The sequence below is a fragment of the Eschrichtius robustus genome, chromosome 5 (genome assembly GCF_028021215.1).
Source record: "Eschrichtius robustus isolate mEscRob2 chromosome 5, mEscRob2.pri, whole genome shotgun sequence".
Lineage (NCBI taxonomy): Eukaryota > Metazoa > Chordata > Mammalia > Artiodactyla > Eschrichtiidae > Eschrichtius > Eschrichtius robustus.
Genome location: NC_090828.1, coordinates 34,326,340 through 34,347,812, shown reverse-complemented (window position 1 = coordinate 34,347,812; position 21,473 = coordinate 34,326,340). Strand labels below are relative to the sequence as shown.

The 21,473-nt window shown below is 36.5% G+C and overlaps 1 protein-coding gene across 1 annotated transcript in view; it reads right to left on the bottom strand.

Annotated features, from left to right (window-relative positions):
• The window catches only part of C2CD6 (C2 calcium dependent domain containing 6), a 115,361-nt gene that overhangs the window by 43,444 nt on the left and 50,444 nt on the right, over positions 1 to 21,473 (bottom strand). The window contains exons 4-8 of the mRNA XM_068543827.1: positions 20,355 to 20,474; positions 14,905 to 14,949; positions 13,898 to 13,966; positions 12,152 to 12,231; positions 6,059 to 6,205 (exon numbers count right to left, since the gene is read on the bottom strand). Of these exons, the coding sequence (XP_068399928.1) occupies positions 6,059 to 6,205; positions 12,152 to 12,231; positions 13,898 to 13,966; positions 14,905 to 14,949; positions 20,355 to 20,474 (461 nt within the window). The remainder of the gene's footprint in view (positions 1 to 6,058; positions 6,206 to 12,151; positions 12,232 to 13,897; positions 13,967 to 14,904; positions 14,950 to 20,354; positions 20,475 to 21,473) is intronic.

The window sequence follows — 21,473 nt, the reverse complement described above, 5'->3', positions numbered from 1 at the left end:
GTTCAGCTTCCAATCAGCCTGACTCTAGGTGCTGACTGAGATCTCCCCTTTGGGACACTGACAAGTCTTGATATGCCCTCAACTATTGGAAGGGTGACTAAGAACAAACAAGGTGACTTGGACCATCACAAAGGTTTGAGGGACAACCAAGAACTTGGGCTGGGCTGATGGTAAGGTTCCTTTCCTACAATGAGGCCACAACATCAAAACTTAGAGAGGTGGTTGTTTTATCTAATGTTCAGAAACCAACACAGAGAGTCAAGGAAAATGAAGTAAGAGAGGAATAAGTCTTAAGCAAAGGAATAAAATAAAACTCCAGAAAATAAGTTCCAAACAAAAGAACAAGATAAAACTCTAGAAAGAGACATTAATGAAGCAGAGATAAATGACTTACCTGACAATGAATTCAAAATAATGGTCATAAAGATGCCCATCAAGGTCAGAAGAAAAATGCATGAACAAAGTGAGAATTTCAACAAAGAGAAAATATAAGAAAGTACCAAAGAGGAGCTTCCCTGGTGGTGCAGTGGTTGAGAATCTGCCTGCCAATGCAGGGGACACGGGTTCGAGCCCTGGTGTGGGAAGATCCCACATGCCGCGGAGCAACTAGGCCCGTGAGCCACAATTACTGAGCCTGCGCGTCTGGAGCCTGTGCTCCGCAACAAGAGAGGCCGCGACAGTGAGAGGCCCATGCACCGCGATGAAGAGTGGCCCCCACTTGCCACAACTAGAGGAAGCCCTCACACAGAAACGAAGACCCAACACAGCCATAAATAAATAAATTAATTAATTAAAAAAAAAAAAAGGAAAGTACCAAAAAGAAATCACAGAGCTGAAGAATACAATAACTGAACAAATGATATGACCAGCAAGAAGGGGTTAATATCCAAAATATATAAACAGCTCATATAACTCAATATCAAAAAAACAAACAACCCAATCAAAAAATGGGCAGAAGACCTGAGTAGACATTTTTCCAAAGATGATATACAGATGGCTAACACACACAAAAAAGACGCTTAATATCACTATTAGAGAAATACAAATCAAAACAATGAGATATCTCTTCACACCTGTTAGAATGGCTATCATCAAAAAGTTTACAAATAACAAATGTTGGTGAGGATGTGGAGAAAAGGGAACACTTTCACACTGTTGGTGGGAATATAAATTGGTGAAGCCACTATGGAAAACAATATGGAGGGTCCCCAAAAAACTAAAAATAGAACTACCATATGATCCAGCAATTCCACTCCTGAGTATAAATCAGAAAAATTGAAAACCCTAATTTGAAAAGATACATGCACTCCAATGTTCATAGCAGCACTATTTACAACAGCCAATATATAGTAGCAACTCAAGTGTCCATCAACAGAAGAATGGACAAAAAAAGATTTATACATACACACAATGGAATATTACTCAGCCATAAAAAAGAATGAAATTCTGCCATTTGCAGCAACATAGGTGGACCTAGAGAATATTATGCTTAGAGAAATAAATCAGAAAGAGAAAGACAAATACTGTATGATATCACTTATTTGTGGAATCTAAAAAATAAAATGAATGTATCTAGCAAAACAGAAACAGACTCACAGATACAGAAAACAAACTAGTGGCTACCAGTGGGGAGAGGGAAGAAGAGAGGGGCAAAATAGGGGTATGTAATTAAAGGATACAAACTACTATGTGTAAAATGGATAAGCAATAAGGATACATTGTACATCACAGGGAATTATAGCCATTATTTTGTAATAACTTTTTAGAATTTAATTAAAAAAAATTTTTTTGGCCATGCCACGCAGCATGCAGGATTTTAGTTCCCCAACCAGGGATTGAACCTGCACTCCCTGCAATGGAAGCATGGAGTCTTAACCACTGGACCACCAGGGAAGTCCCTGTAATAACTTCTAATGAAGTATAATTTATAAAAATACTGAATCACTATGCTGTAGACCTGAAACTAACATAATATTGTAAATCAACTATACTTCAATTAAAGAATTCATTGTCAAACATCAAAAAAAAAAGGAATCAGCTGTGCTTCAGAAAGAGAAATTAAGGAAACAATCCCATTTACAATCACATCAAAAAGAATAAAATACCTAGGAATAAATCTAACTAAGGAGGTCAATGACCTGTATTTGGAAAACTATAAGATACTGATGAAAGAAATTGAAGATGATACGAACAAACAGAAAAATATACTTTGCTCATGGGTTGGAAGAATTAGTATTTTTTAAAATGACCATACTACCCAAGGCAATCTACAGATTCAGTGCAATCTCTATCAAAATAACAATGACATTTTTCACAGAACTAGAACAAATAATTCTAAAATTTGTATGGAAACACAAAAGTCCCTTATTACCCAAACAATCTTGAGAAAGAAGAACAAAGCTGGAGATATGACATTCCCTGATTTCAAACTACACTACAAAGTTACAGTAATTAAAATAGTATGGTACTGGCACAAAAACAGACACATAAATCAATAGAACAGACTTAAGAGCTCAGAAGTGAACCCATACTTACATGATCAATTAATTTATGACAAAGGAGGCAAGAACATACAATGGGGAAAAGACAGCCTCTTTAGTAAATGGTGCTGGGAATACTGGACAGCTACATACAAAAGAATCAAATGGGACTACTTTCTCATACCACATACAAAAAATAAACAAATGGATTAAAGACATAAATGTCAGACCTGAAACCATAAAACTCTAGAAGTAAACATAGGCAGTACACCCTTTGACATTGGTCTTAGCAATATCTTCTTGGATATGTCTCCTCCAACAAGGGAAACAAAAGCAAAAATAAACAAATAAGACCTAATTAAACTTACAAGCTTTTGCACAGCAAAGAAAACCATCGACAAAATGTAAAGCCAACTTACTGAATGGGAGAAAGTATTTTCAAACAATACGAATGATAAGGGGTTATTATCTAAAATATACAAAGAACTCATACAATTCAACATCAAAAAAGCAAACAATCTGATTAAAAAATTGGCAAAGGACCTGAACATACACATTTCCAAACAAAACATACAGATGGTCAACAGACACATAAAAAGAGGCTCAACATCAATAATCATCAGGGAAATGCAAATCAAAACCACAATCAGATATCACCTCACAGAATGTCAGAATAGGCATTATCAAAAGACAACAAATAACAAGTAGTGTTGGTGAGGGTGTGGAGAAAAGGGAACCCTCCTGCACTGTTGATGGGAATGTAAATTGGGACAGCCACTATGGAAAACAGTATGGAGGTTCTTCAAGAGATTATAAATGGAACTACCATACAATCCAGCAACTCCACTTCTGGGTATTTCTCCAAAGAAAACACAAACACTAATTTAAATAGATATATGCATCCCTATGTTCACTGCAGCATTATTCACAATAGCCAAGATACAAAAGCAACCTAAGTGCCCACTGATAGACGAATGGATAAAGAAGATGTGGTATATATATATATATATATACATATGCAATGGTGTATCAGCCATAAAAAAGAATGAAATCTTGCCATTTGCAACAAAAAAGGTATAGCGCTAACTGAAATAAGTCAGACATAGAAAGACAAGTACTGTATGATTTCACTTATATGTGGAATTTAAAATTCAAAACAGATGAAGAAACATAAATCAGAGACAGAATCATAGACACAGAGAACAAACAGAGTGGAGGGGAGTGGAAGAGGAGTGAAATAGGTAAGGGAAATTAAGAGATACAAACCTCCAGTCGCAAAATAAACGGATCACGGGGATGAAATGTACAGCATGGGGAATATAGTCAAAAATAATGTAATATCTTTGCTGACAGATGGTAATTAGACTTATCATGGTGATCATTTTGTAATTTATAGAAATGTTAAGTCACTGTGTTGTGCACCAGGAACAATATAGTGTTGTAGGTCAATAATACTTCAAAAAATGAAAGAACAAACTCATAGAAAAAAGAGATCAGATTTGGGGTTACCTGAGGCAGGGGGTGGGGGAGGGGGAACTGGATGAAGGTGGTCAAAAGGTACATACTTCCAGTTGTAAGATAAATAAGTACTAGGCATTCAGTGTACAACATGATTAACATAATTAGCACTGCTATAGGTTATATATGAAAGCTGTTATGAGAGTAAATCCTAAGAGATCTCATCACAAGGAAAAATCTTTTTTCTTTTATTTTGAATCTATATGAGATTATGGATATTCGGTAATCTTATCATGATAATCATTTCATGATGTATATAAGTCAAATCATTAAGTACTGCTTAAACTTATACAGTGCTGTGTATCAATTATATCTCAATAAAACTGAAATAAAAATAAATAAATATTATGTGGAATCTAAAAAATGGTACAAATGAACTTATTTACAAAACAGGAATAGAGTCACAAATGTAGAAACAAACTTATGGTTACCAGAGGTGAGGGGGGAGAGAGATAAATTGGGAGATTGGGATTGACATATATACACTACTATGTATAAAATAGGTAACTAGTAAGGACCTATTGTATATAGCACAGGGAACTCTACTCAATACTCTGTAATGACCTATACGGGAAAAGAACCTAAAAAAGAGTGGATATATGTATATGTATAACTGATTCACTTTGCTGTACACCTGAAACTAACACAACATAAATCAACTATACGCCAATAAAAATAAATAAATAATAAATGTTATTGAAAGAATAAAACATAGGACTAGGGGAAAAAGGGGTTCCTTGATCACTCAACTCAATGTTTATGAATTAATTTATAAGTCTGAGTAAAATATGCATATACATAAACACTATTTTTAAAATTTCAGGAGTTCTGTTTCTGGCAATGATGGAATAGATTATTTCAGACCATCTCACTGCACAACTGAAAAAGCTAGACAAAGTATTTTAAAATTTTTTCTTTGGAAGTATCAGTCAGTTATAAAGGCAGCAAGAATTTGCAAATCCAAGATGCCAGACAGAAAAGAAGTCTGGAGACTTTGAGCCCATAATTTGGAGCCATTTTCCTTCAAGGCATTTGAGGTGGCCAAGAGTTAAGAGCTTTGAGATAAATATGTAAGAATGACGGAACAAAAACCAGAGTTCAGCCCCTGTTGAGGATGAAAAGCCATGGTAAACACCTAGGCTTTCAGTTGGGGCCCTAGAGGGCTATACCCCAAGAATAAGTGCCTCCTTAAATATTGTACCCTGGTTGCCTCACACTAGTCCCAGCCTTGATGTTAAGAATAAGAGTAAACCAGAAAAAGACTAATGCCCACAGGAACTAAAGCCCAAATCATTTCAGTCTCATCTCAATTGAATTAAGGTGATCTGGGATCACTAGTGTTCCTAGGCCAGCTGGCTGCCAGATGCCAATGTATATATTATCTGTAAAAATATATAATCAAGAGCCTCAAATTAGTTCTACAGATTTTCAAATACAATGTTTGACACTTGATAAAAACAACTAGGCATATGAGAACATAAGATTTGACTAAAAACTCTGAGGAAAAAAATCCAACAATAGGTACAGACTTATAGGAAATCCAAATAATCAAGTTATCAGAGATGAACTTTGAAATATAATGATTAATATGTTCAAAGAATTAAAAGATAAGACTGAGGATTTTGGTAGAGAAGTGGAACTATAAAGTAAATGAAAATTCCATAACAAAAGGAAATAACTGAAATTAAGAATTCAATTGGCTTAACAGCAGATAAGAGACAAAGAAGAAAGAACAAATGATTATAAGACAGGTCAGAAGAAAATATCTAAAGCATAGAGATAAAAGATGGGAAATACAGAAAAGAGTATGAGACCTATAGACTATATTGTTGAGTGAAGAGGCAGAGAAAGTATTATACTTTCTCCCATATTAATGAGTTCTCACCCCTTTTCTTGCCAGATCATTGACTTTTTAAAACAAACACTGAACCCATGAAATATCACCATGATGAACGTTTCTGGACCAATAGCAAGCCTATGTCTCAAAGGAAAAATTAATATACAAATAACACATAAATAAGATGAAAAATTTTTTGTTTTGTTTTGTTTTTGTTTTTTACCTTGCCCGGGGTTGTTGCTGAAGTTTTTCAAGTCGTACTACAGATGGCTGGTTGGATTGGGATGCTGTAGTTGGCACCCCAACAGAAACATTCAGGTCTGGGGATAAGAATGCTGGATATTCTATTGGTTGTGGTATAATAACATTTCTGGAAAATGGTAATAAAGTTAAAATTGTACAAAAGTCCACTTCTAAAATCAGTGTTAGCTATCAGACCCAGACCTCTCTCCCTATCTCTAGATCCAAATCTCTATCTCATGGCCCAGTCAAGTTGACACAAAAAACTAACCATCACAAGTCCACCCCTTGTCAACTTGGTACCCATAAACATCTTACAACATGCTTAATCTCCAAATGAAAACAGTAACAAGGTCATAATTAACCTTACATGATACAACTCTCCTGTATACATACAGCCAAAAACTCACTAGCCCCTTCCTCAGAAAAGGATGTAAAGTCCTTGGGTGATGTTTACTCTTCTCCTTAATATCCTGAAACTTAAATAACTATGATGTAAGGTTAACAATACTTAAATACTATGATATAAAGTAAATATGTATTATGTTACATGATAAGGAGATGAGAGGGAAGAAAAACATATATATAAATTTTTTTCCAGGTCACTGAGTAAATGGGCCAGAGTAGCACATCCAAAGGAATATGTTGCCTCCAAAACCCAAGAGGCCCACTAGGTGTTATGCCTCTTTTTTTGGTTGTAGGAGAGCCCAGATACAACAACTTACCCTTCACCTCAGCAGGAATATCTTGACAAGCCCCATACCTGGATCCCTAAAATTTCACTGAGGTAGAAAGCCCTTGAATTTTATCAGATTTATTTCCCACCTTCTGACATGCAAATATCTTACCAATAAGTCTAGAATAGTGCCACTTCTTGCTCACTAGGTCCAATCAGCATAATGTCATTACTGTAAGGGTGAGTGTGATATCTTATATAAGAGAAAGTGATCAAGATTCCTGTCTACTGTATTATGACATAGGGCTGGAGAGTGATGTATCTCTGAGGTAGGACACTGAAAGTATACTGCTGGTCTTGCCTGTGGAAATAAAACTGTTTTGGATGGTCTTTATTAACAAGTATGGAGAAAAAAGCATTTGCCAGATCAAGAGTTGCATACCAGGTACCAAGGGGTGTGCTAATTTGCTCAAGCAATGAAATCACAAGTGGTACAGCAGCTGCATTTGGAGTCACCACCTGGTTAAGCTTACAATAATCTACTGTCATTCTCCAAGATACCTCTCTTTTCTGCACAGGCCAGATAAGTGAGTTGAATGGGGTTGTGATGGGAACCACCATCCCTGCACCTTTCAAATCCCTATGGTGGCACTAATCTCTGAAATCCTTCCAGGTATTGCTTTTGGTTTACTATCAGTGGTAGCTCTAGTGGCTTCTATTTAGTCTTTTCCACTGTAATATCCCTCATTCCACAGGACAGGGAAGGTATCCACCAACTGTTGAATGCATATATTCTAATTATGCATTCTGGAACTGGGGAAATAACTATAGGATGGGTTTGGGGACCCACTGGGTCCCCCATGAGATGAATCAGAGTTAAAACTCCATTGACCACATGACCTCCATAAGCCCCTATTCTAACTGGTAGACAACAGTGACATTTTGGGTCTTCTGGAATTAGTGTCAGTTCAGAGCCAGGGTCCAGTAGTCTCTGAAAACTCTATTTCTTTTTCTCTGATGCACAGTTACCCTGGTAAAAGGCTGTAGTTCCTTTGGGGGAATGCTGGGAGAAAGATTAACATAATTTTTGGCACTGTACTGAGGTCTCTCCTCAAGGGGATCAGGCTTCCCCTTCATTCAAAGGGTTCTGGGTCTGTAAACTGGTTCAAACTGGGAACTGATTGAGAAGCTCTGTTTTTATGATTTAGGTTAGACTTTTGTTCATTTGACCTAGAACTTTTCTGCTGATACAGATCAAGTAAGAATTTAGTAGGCTTCCTGTATATTCTATTTCTAGGAATATCATGATCAACTAGCCAATGCCATAGGTCTACATGAATCAGACTATTTTGGTTGCTGCTTTGACCCTGCTGTCCGTCACAGTAACCACACCCACCTTGCCACTTCAGGATCCAATTCCTCCCAGTTCATTTAGGTTTTCCAGTTCAGTGACTGCAGTTCCCACTGCAAGGTCTGGCCTACAGAGAAGAGCAATCACAGGGCTCTTCAAGGGTGGGGATTCCCTCACAAACTTATTTGCCACAGTCATGGTGAAAGGTGTGTCTTCTGGAGCCTCCCAGGGTGAATAAGTGGGTCTTAAATGACAAATCCATTCTAACACTACAATCTCCCTAAACCTTTGAATTCCTTCCTCTACATTAAACTAAAGTAGATCTGGCATTTTCAATTCACTCACAGTGGGCTATCTTTTGGTCCACGTTTCAGTAACCAACAAAGTGTTAGAGTCCTTTGTAACTCCCCAAGCTGCAAATTAAACGTAGAATCTCCGCTTAGTGAGCCCATATCCATAAATTTGATATGATCCAACTTTATGATCCTGCCACCATTATCCCATACCTTTAATATCCCCATACTCTCTCACATGTCCCCTGGATTTTTATATATATAAATTAGAAAACTCAAGCAGTTCTTTTTGGAGTGTAGTGTACTTCCTCATGGGTCACACTTTGAACCTCACCTTTAGGGGCTTGCTGGAACTTGAGTCTAGTTACAGGCCTAGAAGCAAAGAGGGGCCGTGGGGGTGAGTCTTGAGGAGAATCAACATCGTCTTGCATGGCAACTGCCTCAGAAGAGGCCATTACTATTTCTTCAAGCAATGCAGGGTTAATCCCCTCAGATGGGGTGGAAAGGCCACTACCACTTTTGCTGGGGGTGGAGAGGTCTCTTCCACTGGGGTTTGAGAGGTCACTTCAACTGGCAAAGCAGATACATCAGAATTTATGGGCTCAGCGTCCCCAGCTTCATCAGAGTCTCCTATTTTCCCATTCCAACTTTAAGGGTCCCACTTATTCCCAACCAATATCCTCACTTTAACAGTAGACACCCTATGAGGCTGGGAGCTCAATTTGCATTGTAATTCAGGCAGCTGCAGAATGAAATTCTGGTTTCAATTTTCAGCAATCTTAGTATTATGGCTATAGGGGATAAGGGTCTCCTTCAGGGCACACATGGAAGATTTCAGGTCATTTACACAATGCTTGAGCTGGGAATTTGAATCCTTGAGCTCGTTCTTTTCTCACCTTTGTCCATCAACATTAGGAATACCCAGCCAATTCATTATATTCATTAGTTTGACAAAAATGTTTGAAAGTATCATATACATAGTCACCCATATCTTTGCTTCTTTGCTTTGATTAGGGGTATCCAATGGGTGATATTTTTCACGTCGCTATTGCCAGATCACGCCATGGACTATCAGTGTCTCTTTACCACTAGAAACAGAGTCATTAGAGTCTTTAAATCTATAATCGGATTAGAGAGCTAATTCCACAAACCCCAGAACCAATTCAGAAAACTTGTCCTTAATCTTCTGTTTCTCTAGAACCACACTCGGTATCAAAATCTGTAGTAGTGAGAGCTGTTCAGAGAAACAGAACCAATAAGATGGAGAGAGAGGGGGAGAAAGACAGACAGAGAGAGAAGTTCATTATAGGGAATTAATTTAAGTGATTATGGAAGCTGACAAGTCCAAAGATCTGCAAGATGAGTGGGCAAGCTGGAGAGCCAGGAGAGCCAATGGTGCACAGTTCTGGTCCAAAAGTCTGCAGACTCAAGATCCAGGAAGAGCTGATGCTTCCATTCAAGTCCGAAGGCAGGAAAAAGCCAATGTTTCAGTCAAAGGCAATCAGGCAGGAGGAATTCTCTCTCACTCAGGGAAGGCTCAGATTTTTTGTCTATTTGGGCTTTCAACGGATTGGATGAAGCCCACCCACATTAGTGAGGGCAATCTGCTTTACTCAGTCTGCTGATTTAAATGTTAATCTCACTCAAAACATCCAGAATATTTGACCAAATATCTGAGCACCCCCTGGCCCAGTCAGTTTGACACACCGAATTAACTGTCACAGCCACCAAGTCATTGCCTTAGTCCAGATTGTCAGTATCTCTCATGCAGACTAATGCAACAGCTTCCTCCGATCCAACAGTAAACTACTTCTGTCCATATTCAATCCTATTGATAGGATCATATAAAATGCAAGTTGATCATGGTATTTCCCCTACTTAAAATTCTTCAATGGTTCTACATCTGAAGCACTTCCAAATTTTTCCAATAAAGAACTCCTGTGGGTAGAGGACAGTGAAGGTCTCTGGAGGTGTAACTTAATGCAATCAGACACAAACCACACATCTTGGAATCATTTTGTTATCTTGAAAATTTGTGACTTTTTAATTCTACTGCATAATATATAAATGTTATTTTTAAGATAACATTTTCCCTCTCAAAATCTTTGAGCAAAGTAATACTCCAGAAAGATCCACCATATCTTCCAGTGCTTTGTGTTGCCCTGGCACACCCTTGAGGACTCAAAAGAGTAAAATTTACTCACATTTGAGAAGCATAAACCTACACTGATGATGATGGTGATGATAAAACATTTATTACTTTAATAAGTAGCTAACAACTGAGAATTCTGTTATTTGCTACCATGTTCCAAGTGCTTTATATGTAACTTATTTAATCATTACAATAACTCAATTGGGTAGTTGTTATTTTTATCCCATTCAATAGATGAAGCACAAAGAGCCGAAGTAACTTGCCCAAGGTCACACAGCTAGTACCTGGCAGAGTCCATGCAGTCTGGACTCTAGAGCCTGACCTCCTGACCACCATATCTTGCCCGTGACTACTGCTTTGGCTCATCTCCCATTGCTCCTTTCCTTGCTCCTATGCGCTTTGCAACCTACAACAAACTACTCACTGTTCTCCATTATAACACAGCCTCTTACGGCTCCCACCTTTTACTTATGTGCCGTCTTTGGGGAATGTGTCTCTTCGCCCTTACAAAATCAACCTGATGCACCACTACTCATTTTTCAAGTCTTACGTCGAGCACTCTTTCTTTTGTGGATCCTTACTTGATAATACTTTCCTCCTAACTCCCCCAAGAAGTATGGGAAGCCCCTTGGCTGTGTCCCACAGACCTCTATGTTAACCTCTAGGAGGGCTCCATCTCATTTGTATTATCTTATTTTTTTTACATGTTACCTTTGCATTAAACCATGAGCTACTTGAGGGCAGGGACCAAGCCTCATTTATCTTTGCATTTTTAGTGCCTTGGGGGTATAGCAAACATTCAATAAATGTTTATTGAATCAATGGATAAATAAGGAAATAATAATCAGTAAACATAAGAAAAACATTAAACTTTACTATTTCAACAAATCACCAATATCAAATGGACAAAATTTATTTTTAATGATAATACCCAGTGCTGATAGGAAATCAGCACTTCAGAATATAATTTCCTATTCTATACCTAATTTCCTCAATCCCATTTCAAGTATTTTCCATTCCTTATTCTTGGATAGCACCATAGATAAAATATCTCTCTTTCAGGTGCTCACTTTTCTTTGATCAATTTTTACTGTTGAAATTGCAAGACTAATTGGCATACTATATGTTAAGTTACTTTCGGCCTACTAATTGCATTTTTTTGACCATAGACTTTTTGCTGAAAATTTGGAAATAACAACTGGAGTGTGTGGAAGTGGGGGGGTAACGCTACCATACTGCAGAGCAGAAAACTGGCAACTATTAGGCATCTTGATCTTAAAAGTTCCTCACCTCATTCTGCAAAAGGAACATCTCACTGGCCAACTTTCCTCGTTAGGCTTCCCCTCCCTTCCCTCCTTCAGCCACGAAGTTGGCAACCCTTCTCTTCTTTTCTTATCCCCAGACCTCCTCAACTCCTCTCTCCAGGGCTACACCCAGAAACTCAAAATATCTTCCCCCTTAAACAAAACAATTCACTGCTTTCTTTATCTTGGAGTCTAGTTCATTCTGGCCATGTCTTAAGACAACCAAAATTCTCCATCAAATGGATTACATATTTTAAATGCCACATGATATAACTGTGTTAATAAGACTTTAACACTTACGTCACAGGGTCTGTTCTTTCTGGAGGTGGTGCAATATTCATAAACATAGATGGCTTAATAATTTTCTGAAGAGGTTTTAACTGAGGAAAATAATAAGTATATATTAACACTGTTTAGTTACAATTCCAGTTCATCCTAATACTACTATCCCCCAGGACTTAAATGATATATATAAAGAGGAAAGGAATTAAGAGAGGAAGAAAGAATTAACATTGAGCACTAAGTATCTGCCAAGAATTTTGCATCTTTAGTATTACTTAATCATCTCAATAATCCTATGAGGTAGATAACTATGCCTATTTTACAGATAATACTGAAGATCAGTAATTGTTCAAGGGTTACCCAATAGGCATGAGAGCCAACATTTGAATGCAATTTTATCTCCTCCAGTGCAAGTCCTCTTTATACATTATCATGATAGGTAAGTAGGGGACTATGTTACTGAAAAGTTCATGGACATAAAATCAAATAGAACTTTTATTAAATTTCCCACTCTTTTCCTTACAATGTCTTTGTTCCTAGTTTTTAGTAGAGTCCACCTACATAAAACAATACAGTATTTGCCCAGTCTTATTCGAAAAGGATCTATCTCCCTAAGAATGGGATTGTTACATGTTATATCCAGACACAACACCTATCTCTGAACTTGGTACTCATAAACTATGTCACAAAAAGGACTAAGCCTTTTGTGACACAGTTTAGGACTAATTTATGATAAGAAAATAGGCAAAATGAAAAGAAAGAAAAATCAAAGCAGAAAAGGGAAAATGAAAAAAAGCTTGTGTCTAGTGGCTTTCATCAATATATTACTTACCTGTGATTCAAAATGTATTAAAAAACATTATGATATACCACAGGCAAAATTTAAAAATACATTTTACAGGGATTTCCCTGTTAACACACAGCAGTAGACTTATTTAATAAGACTGATGTACCGACTCTCAATTCCTAATTAAAAAACAGCCAAGAATATGAAAAATAGCAAAAACTGAAAATTAAAGATTATATGTAAAGTATAGGGGTCATTTCTCCTATACAACAGCAGTACTAATGGGACTGAATTTATAAATGCCCCAAAGCTGTCACAATACCCAGGGATATTAAGATTTCTTTCAAACACTTGGTGAGAATATATGTTGGTACAATTTTTCTAGAACAATTCCTTGAAAAGGCCATTACTGACAATGATTTCCATTCTAGGAATCCGGCCTGAGGACATAATGAAAGAAAAGGATATAGGTTAATGTACAAAAATTTCCTCTGCAACATGGATATATGTAGTAAATTTAAAGGGGCAGGCTAAACCTAGGAAGATACCTTCTTTGGGCATATTACTGTCTTGATGAATCAAGAAGGGCTGATGTTGAAATAATCATGGGGAGAAAGGATTATATGTGATTAAAGTACAAAATATCTGAATAACATCAACGACTCCATTTTAATGATTATTTTTAGATATAAAAATCCACATTCATTTCTTGAATACTTAATTTTGTTTTCAATTACGTAAGTGTATGTGTACACACACACAAAAGTATTATAATAAAGACATTTTGAATAAAATCTCATTATTTAAAAATGTATAAACAAACAATGGTAAAGTTTCAGTTTTCTTTAGGCTAGAGAAAAATGGTGTTCTTTTAAAAATATTTTAAAGATTTTATCAAACTGGAAAGGATAGAGGCTCAGGAGGATGATTTAACTGAAGAGCTGCAGTAGAATTATTTTTAAAAGAGGGGAACTAACCTGATGTGAAAATCCATAACCAAAGTTTCCATAGGAGAACATAAATTCCACTTCCGCCCTGCAGATAAACTAAACATGTGCCAAATTTATTTTATTGTTTGATCAGAAAGATATTTTAATGGAGAGGTGATAACAAGTGATATTTTTACCTCACAAATCTATAAGTTAGAAAAACCAAAGCATGAATCTCTTGATTTAAAAAAAAAAATTTACACAAGTAACTCCTATAGAAGAATCTATGGCATTCCTGAAATGTTAAAAACCTTACGTTAAAGTTAAGGAATATTACATGATTAAAATATGAAAAATATCAATTTACAATTGTTAATAGAATTATGCAGAGATACATATATACATATGTACATATGTATTCATATCCATGTATATAATATTTTTAAGTATTTATTCACACTTTTCCCATCTCCACTTCCATTTTCAGATAAAATTTTGATTTAGACAAGTGATTTCATCTCTCTGAACCACAGCTGGCTCATATGCGTAATGAAGGAGGGTGTCAGAGGTTATGCCCTCAAATGTCCATCATTCTGTTTTTTATGTTTCCTATCCCCGATCTGGCTATTGGCAGCAGAAGCCTCTCTGAGTAGATGATCAATTAATCAAGATAATAATTTTTAAGTACTTAAAAAGGAATTCAAGTAAGAACTGTAAACAACTCTTTAGAAACTCCTTAAGGAGGAAAATAATATTTCCTCAATTCAGTATGTGAGGATCCTAAGGCTATGCAAAGAAGCAGCCAGAGGCGTTTTCCTCTCTTACCCAATGATTTCTAATTTTTGTGTTCACCATTTAGCAGTAAGATAGCAGCATTTTAAAAAACGGTGGAGATGAAGATTGTGAGCAAATATTATACTTTCTATTTAATATATTTCCATTAGTTCAAACAGTGACTGCTAGGGTAACAAAAGAATAAAAACAATATCAGAATAAAGTTACATGAAATGTTAAGTGTGTGCACAAAGCTTTGGAAGTTTCAGTAAAGTTCTTACTGTGTTTTTATTCAACATTCGGAGTTCTTCAGTAAAGCACCCTTTCTAGAAAAAGTAACAAAAATAAAATTCTGAAATATAGAATCACTGATGTAGACCCTTGTATATTATCTAAATCATTTCATAAATTTTTAAAAGTCAGGTAATGATGTTTAATGCACATATAAATTTAATAGCTAAAATACAAAAATAATGAATGTTTGGAAGAAAATAAAAATTCCAGGTTGTACCCGAAATAAATGTTAATATTTACATTTATGTTTTAAAGAAAAATGTTCCTGTTGCTTATACTTAGAGGAACTGCCAGGTCTGCACTCCTTTTGAGGGGTTAAACATGAATCTACATGATAGGCTGACTCATGACAGAACTGAGTGCTTCTCTCATCTCTTGGGGACTGTTGGGATCTTTTTAACCAGGGAAACATTTGGTATCCTTGGTCACCATCTCTGATCATCTCTGCTGTGCTATGAGTCCTCCCATCTAATACAACATTCAATGGTTCTCTTTCTTTCCAGCATTTTCCACTGTGGCTCATGGAACCCCCATTCCATGGTTGACAAGCAACCTTACATCTTTAACTGCTCCACTAAACATTTCCAGCTTTCTTTAGCTCAGACCTGCCTCACCACTAAGGATGCTGCTTCCATTACAGACTCCTCAAGTGAAGGCTCTCACATCTCAAGGTTAGGTGGTGAGGTAGCATCCTCCATACTCTCTTCTATTGCTTCCAGATCTTATTATTTATTATCTTATTATACAGATAAAGTTTTCCTCTTTTAAGGCTCATGCTCTCTGGCATGTCTTTCAGACATTCTGGTCACTAATTCTCATTTAGTGAAAACATTGGCACCTGGTCTACGTGTCCTCTGCACCCCCAAAACATAGCAATCCACAAGAACCTATTTAACACCTGTCCTCTCAGTTCCTGGTGAGGCATTATAATGAGGAAAATAACAGGTGGTGGTACAATGACAGACATCACACAAAATTAGCATATCATATATATTCTTCAGATAAAGTCACAAGATTTCTCAGAAAATTCATAAGTCATTGAAATTGATTTCCTTAATGATCCTGTCAACATGCTCTTTATAGCTTCTTGCTTTTTAAAGCTTCCCTTTTCCCAAAGTGGGGAGTGGGGAAACATCTTACTGTTCCAAGACTGCCTTTGTCTTCTCTTCTCTTTTAAAAATGGTGTCTCTGCTTTTGATGGAAAACTCAACCTACTGATTCATCTCCCTCATATATAAGTAAACTTTTAGTCATACTTTTAACTACTGTCAATGTCTGAGTTATTTCTGAAAGTCCCACTGAGATCTACCCAATTGAGTCTTCATTGGAGCCAATTAAATGTTCATCCTGAATGTGCATCTAACTCATCCAAATCCACTGAGTTTTAGGCTTGCCTTCACCCAGCTCCACTGATGAGTTTCAATGTGTGACAATGAGCTACTTGGTTCCCTGTCCTGAATTTGACTCTGCTCTGCACAAAGCAAGTTACATGGCTAAACCCAGTAGTCGGGGTGGGGAGCACTGTAGACTACTCAAAGGTACAGATACCGGGAAGCATGATTCTTTAGGGGGCATTACTCTAACAATCTTCCACACCTTTGAATTTTCTATCGCCTTTCTCAAATAATTATAGTAGCTATCAATCTTTCTAATTGTTGAATTTATCACCTAGTCTTAGGCTCATCTGGTATGGATCATATGGCCAAACCAATGAACACAAATGGTACTGCAATTCATTCCAAAATTAACAATATATTCCCTTCTATAATCAATACAGAAATATTATAAACTCCAATATACTTATATGCCTTAATTGGACCCCAGAGCTTAACAATTAGCTGATGTTTCTGGTTTCTCCCAGAGCCTCAAAGAAATCCAAAATTATCAGGGATAGGAAGGAACAAGGGATTAATGATACAAGTACAGACCAATTACTTTTTTTTTTTTTTTGGCTGCATTGGGTCTTCGTTGCTGCGCGTGGGCTTCCTCTAGTTGCAGTGAGTGGGGGCTACTCTTAATTGCGGTGCATGGGCTTCTCATTGCGGTGGCTTCTCTTGTTGCGGAGCACGGGCTCTAGGCGCATGGGCTTCAGTAGTTATGGTACGCGGGCTCAGGAGTTGTGGCACACGGGCTTAGCTGCTCTGTGGCATGTGGGATCTTCCCGGACCAGGGCTCTAACCCGTGTCCCCTGCATTGACAGGTGGATTCTTAACCACTGCGCTACCAGGGAAGCCCCAATTACTTTTTTTTTCTTTTATAAAGTTATGCAAAACCTATTATGTGATTTGTTTAATTCAATTCAGCATCTTTGTCCTCCAAAATCAGGCCAATTATATTCAGAAAGCAATTGATACCAATTGGTAATCATAAACAATACACGTGTACTTTCCAAGTATACAAGTGAGATAATTGTTGTACAATCAGACAGCCCTGCCATGCTTCCAAACATGATCTGTAGTTTGGGTCTTATCATCAGGTCTTTCCAACTCAACCAAGCACTAGATTTTACCAATCTGCATGAGGATTTCTACCATGGCTAGTAGTTCTATAATCAAGTGGTCTATAATCTATCCCTGCATGTGACCCAAATAGCAAATGACACAGCTCAAGCTTTAGAGACCAAAGAGACAAGCGTAAATTTGTTGACTAGCATCATAAATTGTAAAAGGCCTTTTAATTTATGAAGGCAGTCAAAGGGTACAAACTTCTAGTTACAAGATAAATAAGTACTAGAGATGTAGTGTACAACATGATAAAAACAATCAACACCATGCCATGTTATACATGAAAGTTATTAAGGGAGTAAATCCTAAGAGTTCTGCTCATCATAAAAATTTTTTTCTCTATTTCTTTAGTGTTTTGTCTATATGAGATGATGGATATTCATTAAACTTACTGTGGTAATCATTTTGTCAGGTATGTAAGCCAAATCATTATGCTGAACACCTTAAACTTGTACAGTGCTGCATGTAAATTACATCTCAATAAAACCAGAAGAAAAAAAAGGCCCTCCTAAAAAGATGTTCAACATTATTAGCTGTTAGGGAACTGCAAATTAATACCACAATAACACTACACAGCCATCAGAATGGCTAAAATAAAGACTAGTGACACTACCAAATGCTGATGAGGATGCTGGATGATGAGAAACTGGATCATTCATACATTTCTGGTGGGAATGTACAATGGCACAGCCACTATGGAAAACAGTTTGGCAGTTTCTTTAAAAACGGTACACACAAACTACCTTATAACCCAGAAATTTATCTGAGAAGCGAACACTATGTTCATGCAAAAACCTGTGAATACAGTAACTTATTCATAACAACCAAAAACTGGAAACAGCCCAGATGTCCTCCAATGGGCGAATATTTAAACGAATTGTGGTACATTCACACCATGAAGTACTACTCAACAACACAAAGGAATGAACTATGGATACATGCAGTAACCTGTATGATTCTCCAGAGAATCATGCTAAGTGAAAACACGCCCATCCTAAAAGGTTACATAATGTATGATTCCATTTATATAACATCCTTGAACTGAGAAAATTACAGAAATGAAGAACAGACTGGTGGTAACTAATTGTTAAGGAAGGGTAAGGGCAGGAAGGAAGTGGGTGTAGCTATAAAAGGGCAACATAAAGGATCCTTGTATAGATGGAAACGTTCTGTATTTTGGTTGTGATACTTACCATAGTTTTGAAAGATGTTACCATCAGGGGGAAAATGAGTACATAGGATCATGCTGTATTATTTCTTTCAGCTGCATGTGAATCTATAATTATCTCAAAATAAAAGTTTAAAAAAAGGTCACTTGGCTATTTAAGGTGGGCCAAACTCATCCATGGGACTTATTCTCCCATTAGGCCTAGTTTGAATAGGGCTGGATACAAACTAAATGCAAAACATTTGTCTCATAGTTCTTATCTTCCTCTATTGTCTGATGTCCAGATGCTTAAATATTATTATAAAACTATCAGCCCAAGCCAACATCAAGCCAATAAAAGTGCATCAAAAAAAAAAAAAAGACCAAAGTCCTCATGGTAAACTTTGTACTTCTGGGATCTGAGTTTTGACCAAAAGGGGGTAACTGAGAAATTCTAATAAGGAAAATGATGTAATATTTAATTAAGGTAGAAGTGCCTGTAGAAGAATTCTGACAGATAATACACAGAGGCAGCATACCACAGCTAAAATCATAAGGTTTTGGGGGGAAATCCATAAATAACCAAAATTTCTTTCTCTGATAACTCTGATCAATAAATAACATGGTCTCTTTACCTATGATGTAGCAATTCATCATAGAGACTCATAGAGGGCAATTCATAATAATGTAGAGACTTTCTGCAGATACGCACTGGAAGATATGTTCAAAAAACTTCACTGCAGCAATGTGCACAATAGTAAAAAACTGAAAACAATCAAAATATCCATTAAAAAATTATAGATAAATAAACTGGGGAATACTCTCACATGGAACGTATATAGCAGTGAAAAAATGAGTACTAGGCTAATGAAATTAAGTGTATTAATCTGAGAAACATAGTATGTTTAGAAACACAAAAGATACTATTTTTTTGTAACTTACATTAAGTAGTAAAACTATGAAAAGAGCAAGAGAATATTAAATACCAAGTTCAGAAGAATCATTATCTTTTCTTGGAGGAAAGGGCAGGCGGCAGTAGACAGCGAGAGAGAAGGAACCACAGAATCTGTGTATAAACTCTGCCTAAAACTTTGGCTGACTCCTAAATGACACATGCACAGGGGAGACTGTAAGCAGCCCAGCTAAAGATAAAAGAACTGAAGTGAAACTGGTGCTGACAATTAAGAGAGTTTGTGGTTTGGGTCTTGTTTAGAAACATCTTAGAAAACAAAATAAAACAAACATACAAGCATGCTTAGTCTTTTAGGTTGTATCAATACCCTTCCAGAAAATAAATTTTTAAAAACATAGAGAACAAATGTACGGATACCAAGGGGAAAACGGGTGGGGTATGGGATGGGTTGGGAGATTGGGACTGACGTACATACACTATTGATACTATGTATAAAATAGATAACTGGTGAGAGCCTACTGTATAGCACAGGGAGCTCTACTCAGTGCTCTGTGGTGACCTAAAAATGGGAGGGAAGTACAAAAAAGAAGGGATATATGTATACGTATTGCTGATTCACTTTGCTGTACAGTAGAAACTAACACAATATTGTAAGGCAATTATACTGCAATAAAAATTAAAAAAAAAATTATGCTGTTACAAACTAACGTTTTTTTTTGAGCCAGAGGAAGATATTGTTTACTAAGCACATGAGTTTACTAAGCACGTAACACAGATAATAAGCAAAAGGAGTCCATCGGGTATAGATAAATCTTAACAACAAACACCAACTGGACAATGTGATACCAAGGTGAAAAAAATTTTGATACATACCTGAATTATTTCATAAAGATGTACCTGAACACTCCCTAATAAGAGAAGATATTTTGTACTGTCATGTTGCATTAGTTCTAAGTAAATATTATTCTTCTCATCATCTTGACTTCGAGGAACCTTGATACAAAATACATATGAAAAGAAGCATTAAATTTTCAGTCTGAGTTTCAGACATAATTTCTGAACAAATACATCCATAAAATACACTTTTTGAAACACCCATTTTTTTGGAAACACCCATTGCCTATACACTCTCTTCTTAACTCTACTCAAAAGTTTACCCTAAATACTCTACTGAAACTACATTATCAAAGGTAGTCCAGCAACCAATATCCAACCCAAATAATCTAGGTAATCCAAACATTTAATACCAAAAGACATCCAACATCCTTTTCTGTCTTTTTTCTTTTACTTTTTGAAAAAGTGTATATCATTGTCTCAGCTTGAAACTCTCTTCCAACCTTGAGCTTTGTAACACAATACCATTATTATAAGACCTTTAAAGTTCATATACTCTTTTGCTAATTTGAAATAAAACTCATGCCTCCCCACCCTAATATTCTAGGTGCCTTTAAAAAAATTTTTTTAATTGAGATATTATTGACATATCACATTGTATTACTTTTAGCTGTACAACATAATGATTTGATATTTGTATAAATTATAAAATGATTATCACTGTAAGTTTAGGTAATATCCATCATCACACAGTTACAATTATTTTCTTGTGATGAGAACTTCTAAGGTCCAGTCTCTTAGCAACTTTCAAATATATAATACATTGTTGTTAACTACAGTCACCATACTGTACATTAGATCTCAAGGACTTATTTATCTATTTATCTTATAACTGGAAGTCTGCACATTTTGACCACCTTCATCCATTTCACCCACCCCCAAACCCCCCCTCTGGCAACCACCAATCTATTTGTTCTCTTTAACTATGAGTTCATTTTTTTTTCCTTCTTCTTTTTTTTTTTGGCTGCACCACACGGCTTGCAGGATCTTAGTTCCCTGACCAGGGATTGAACCCGTGTCCTCAGCAGTGAAAGCACTGAGTCGTAACCCCTGGACTGCCAGGGAATTCCCTCATTTTATTTTTTTAGATTGTACATA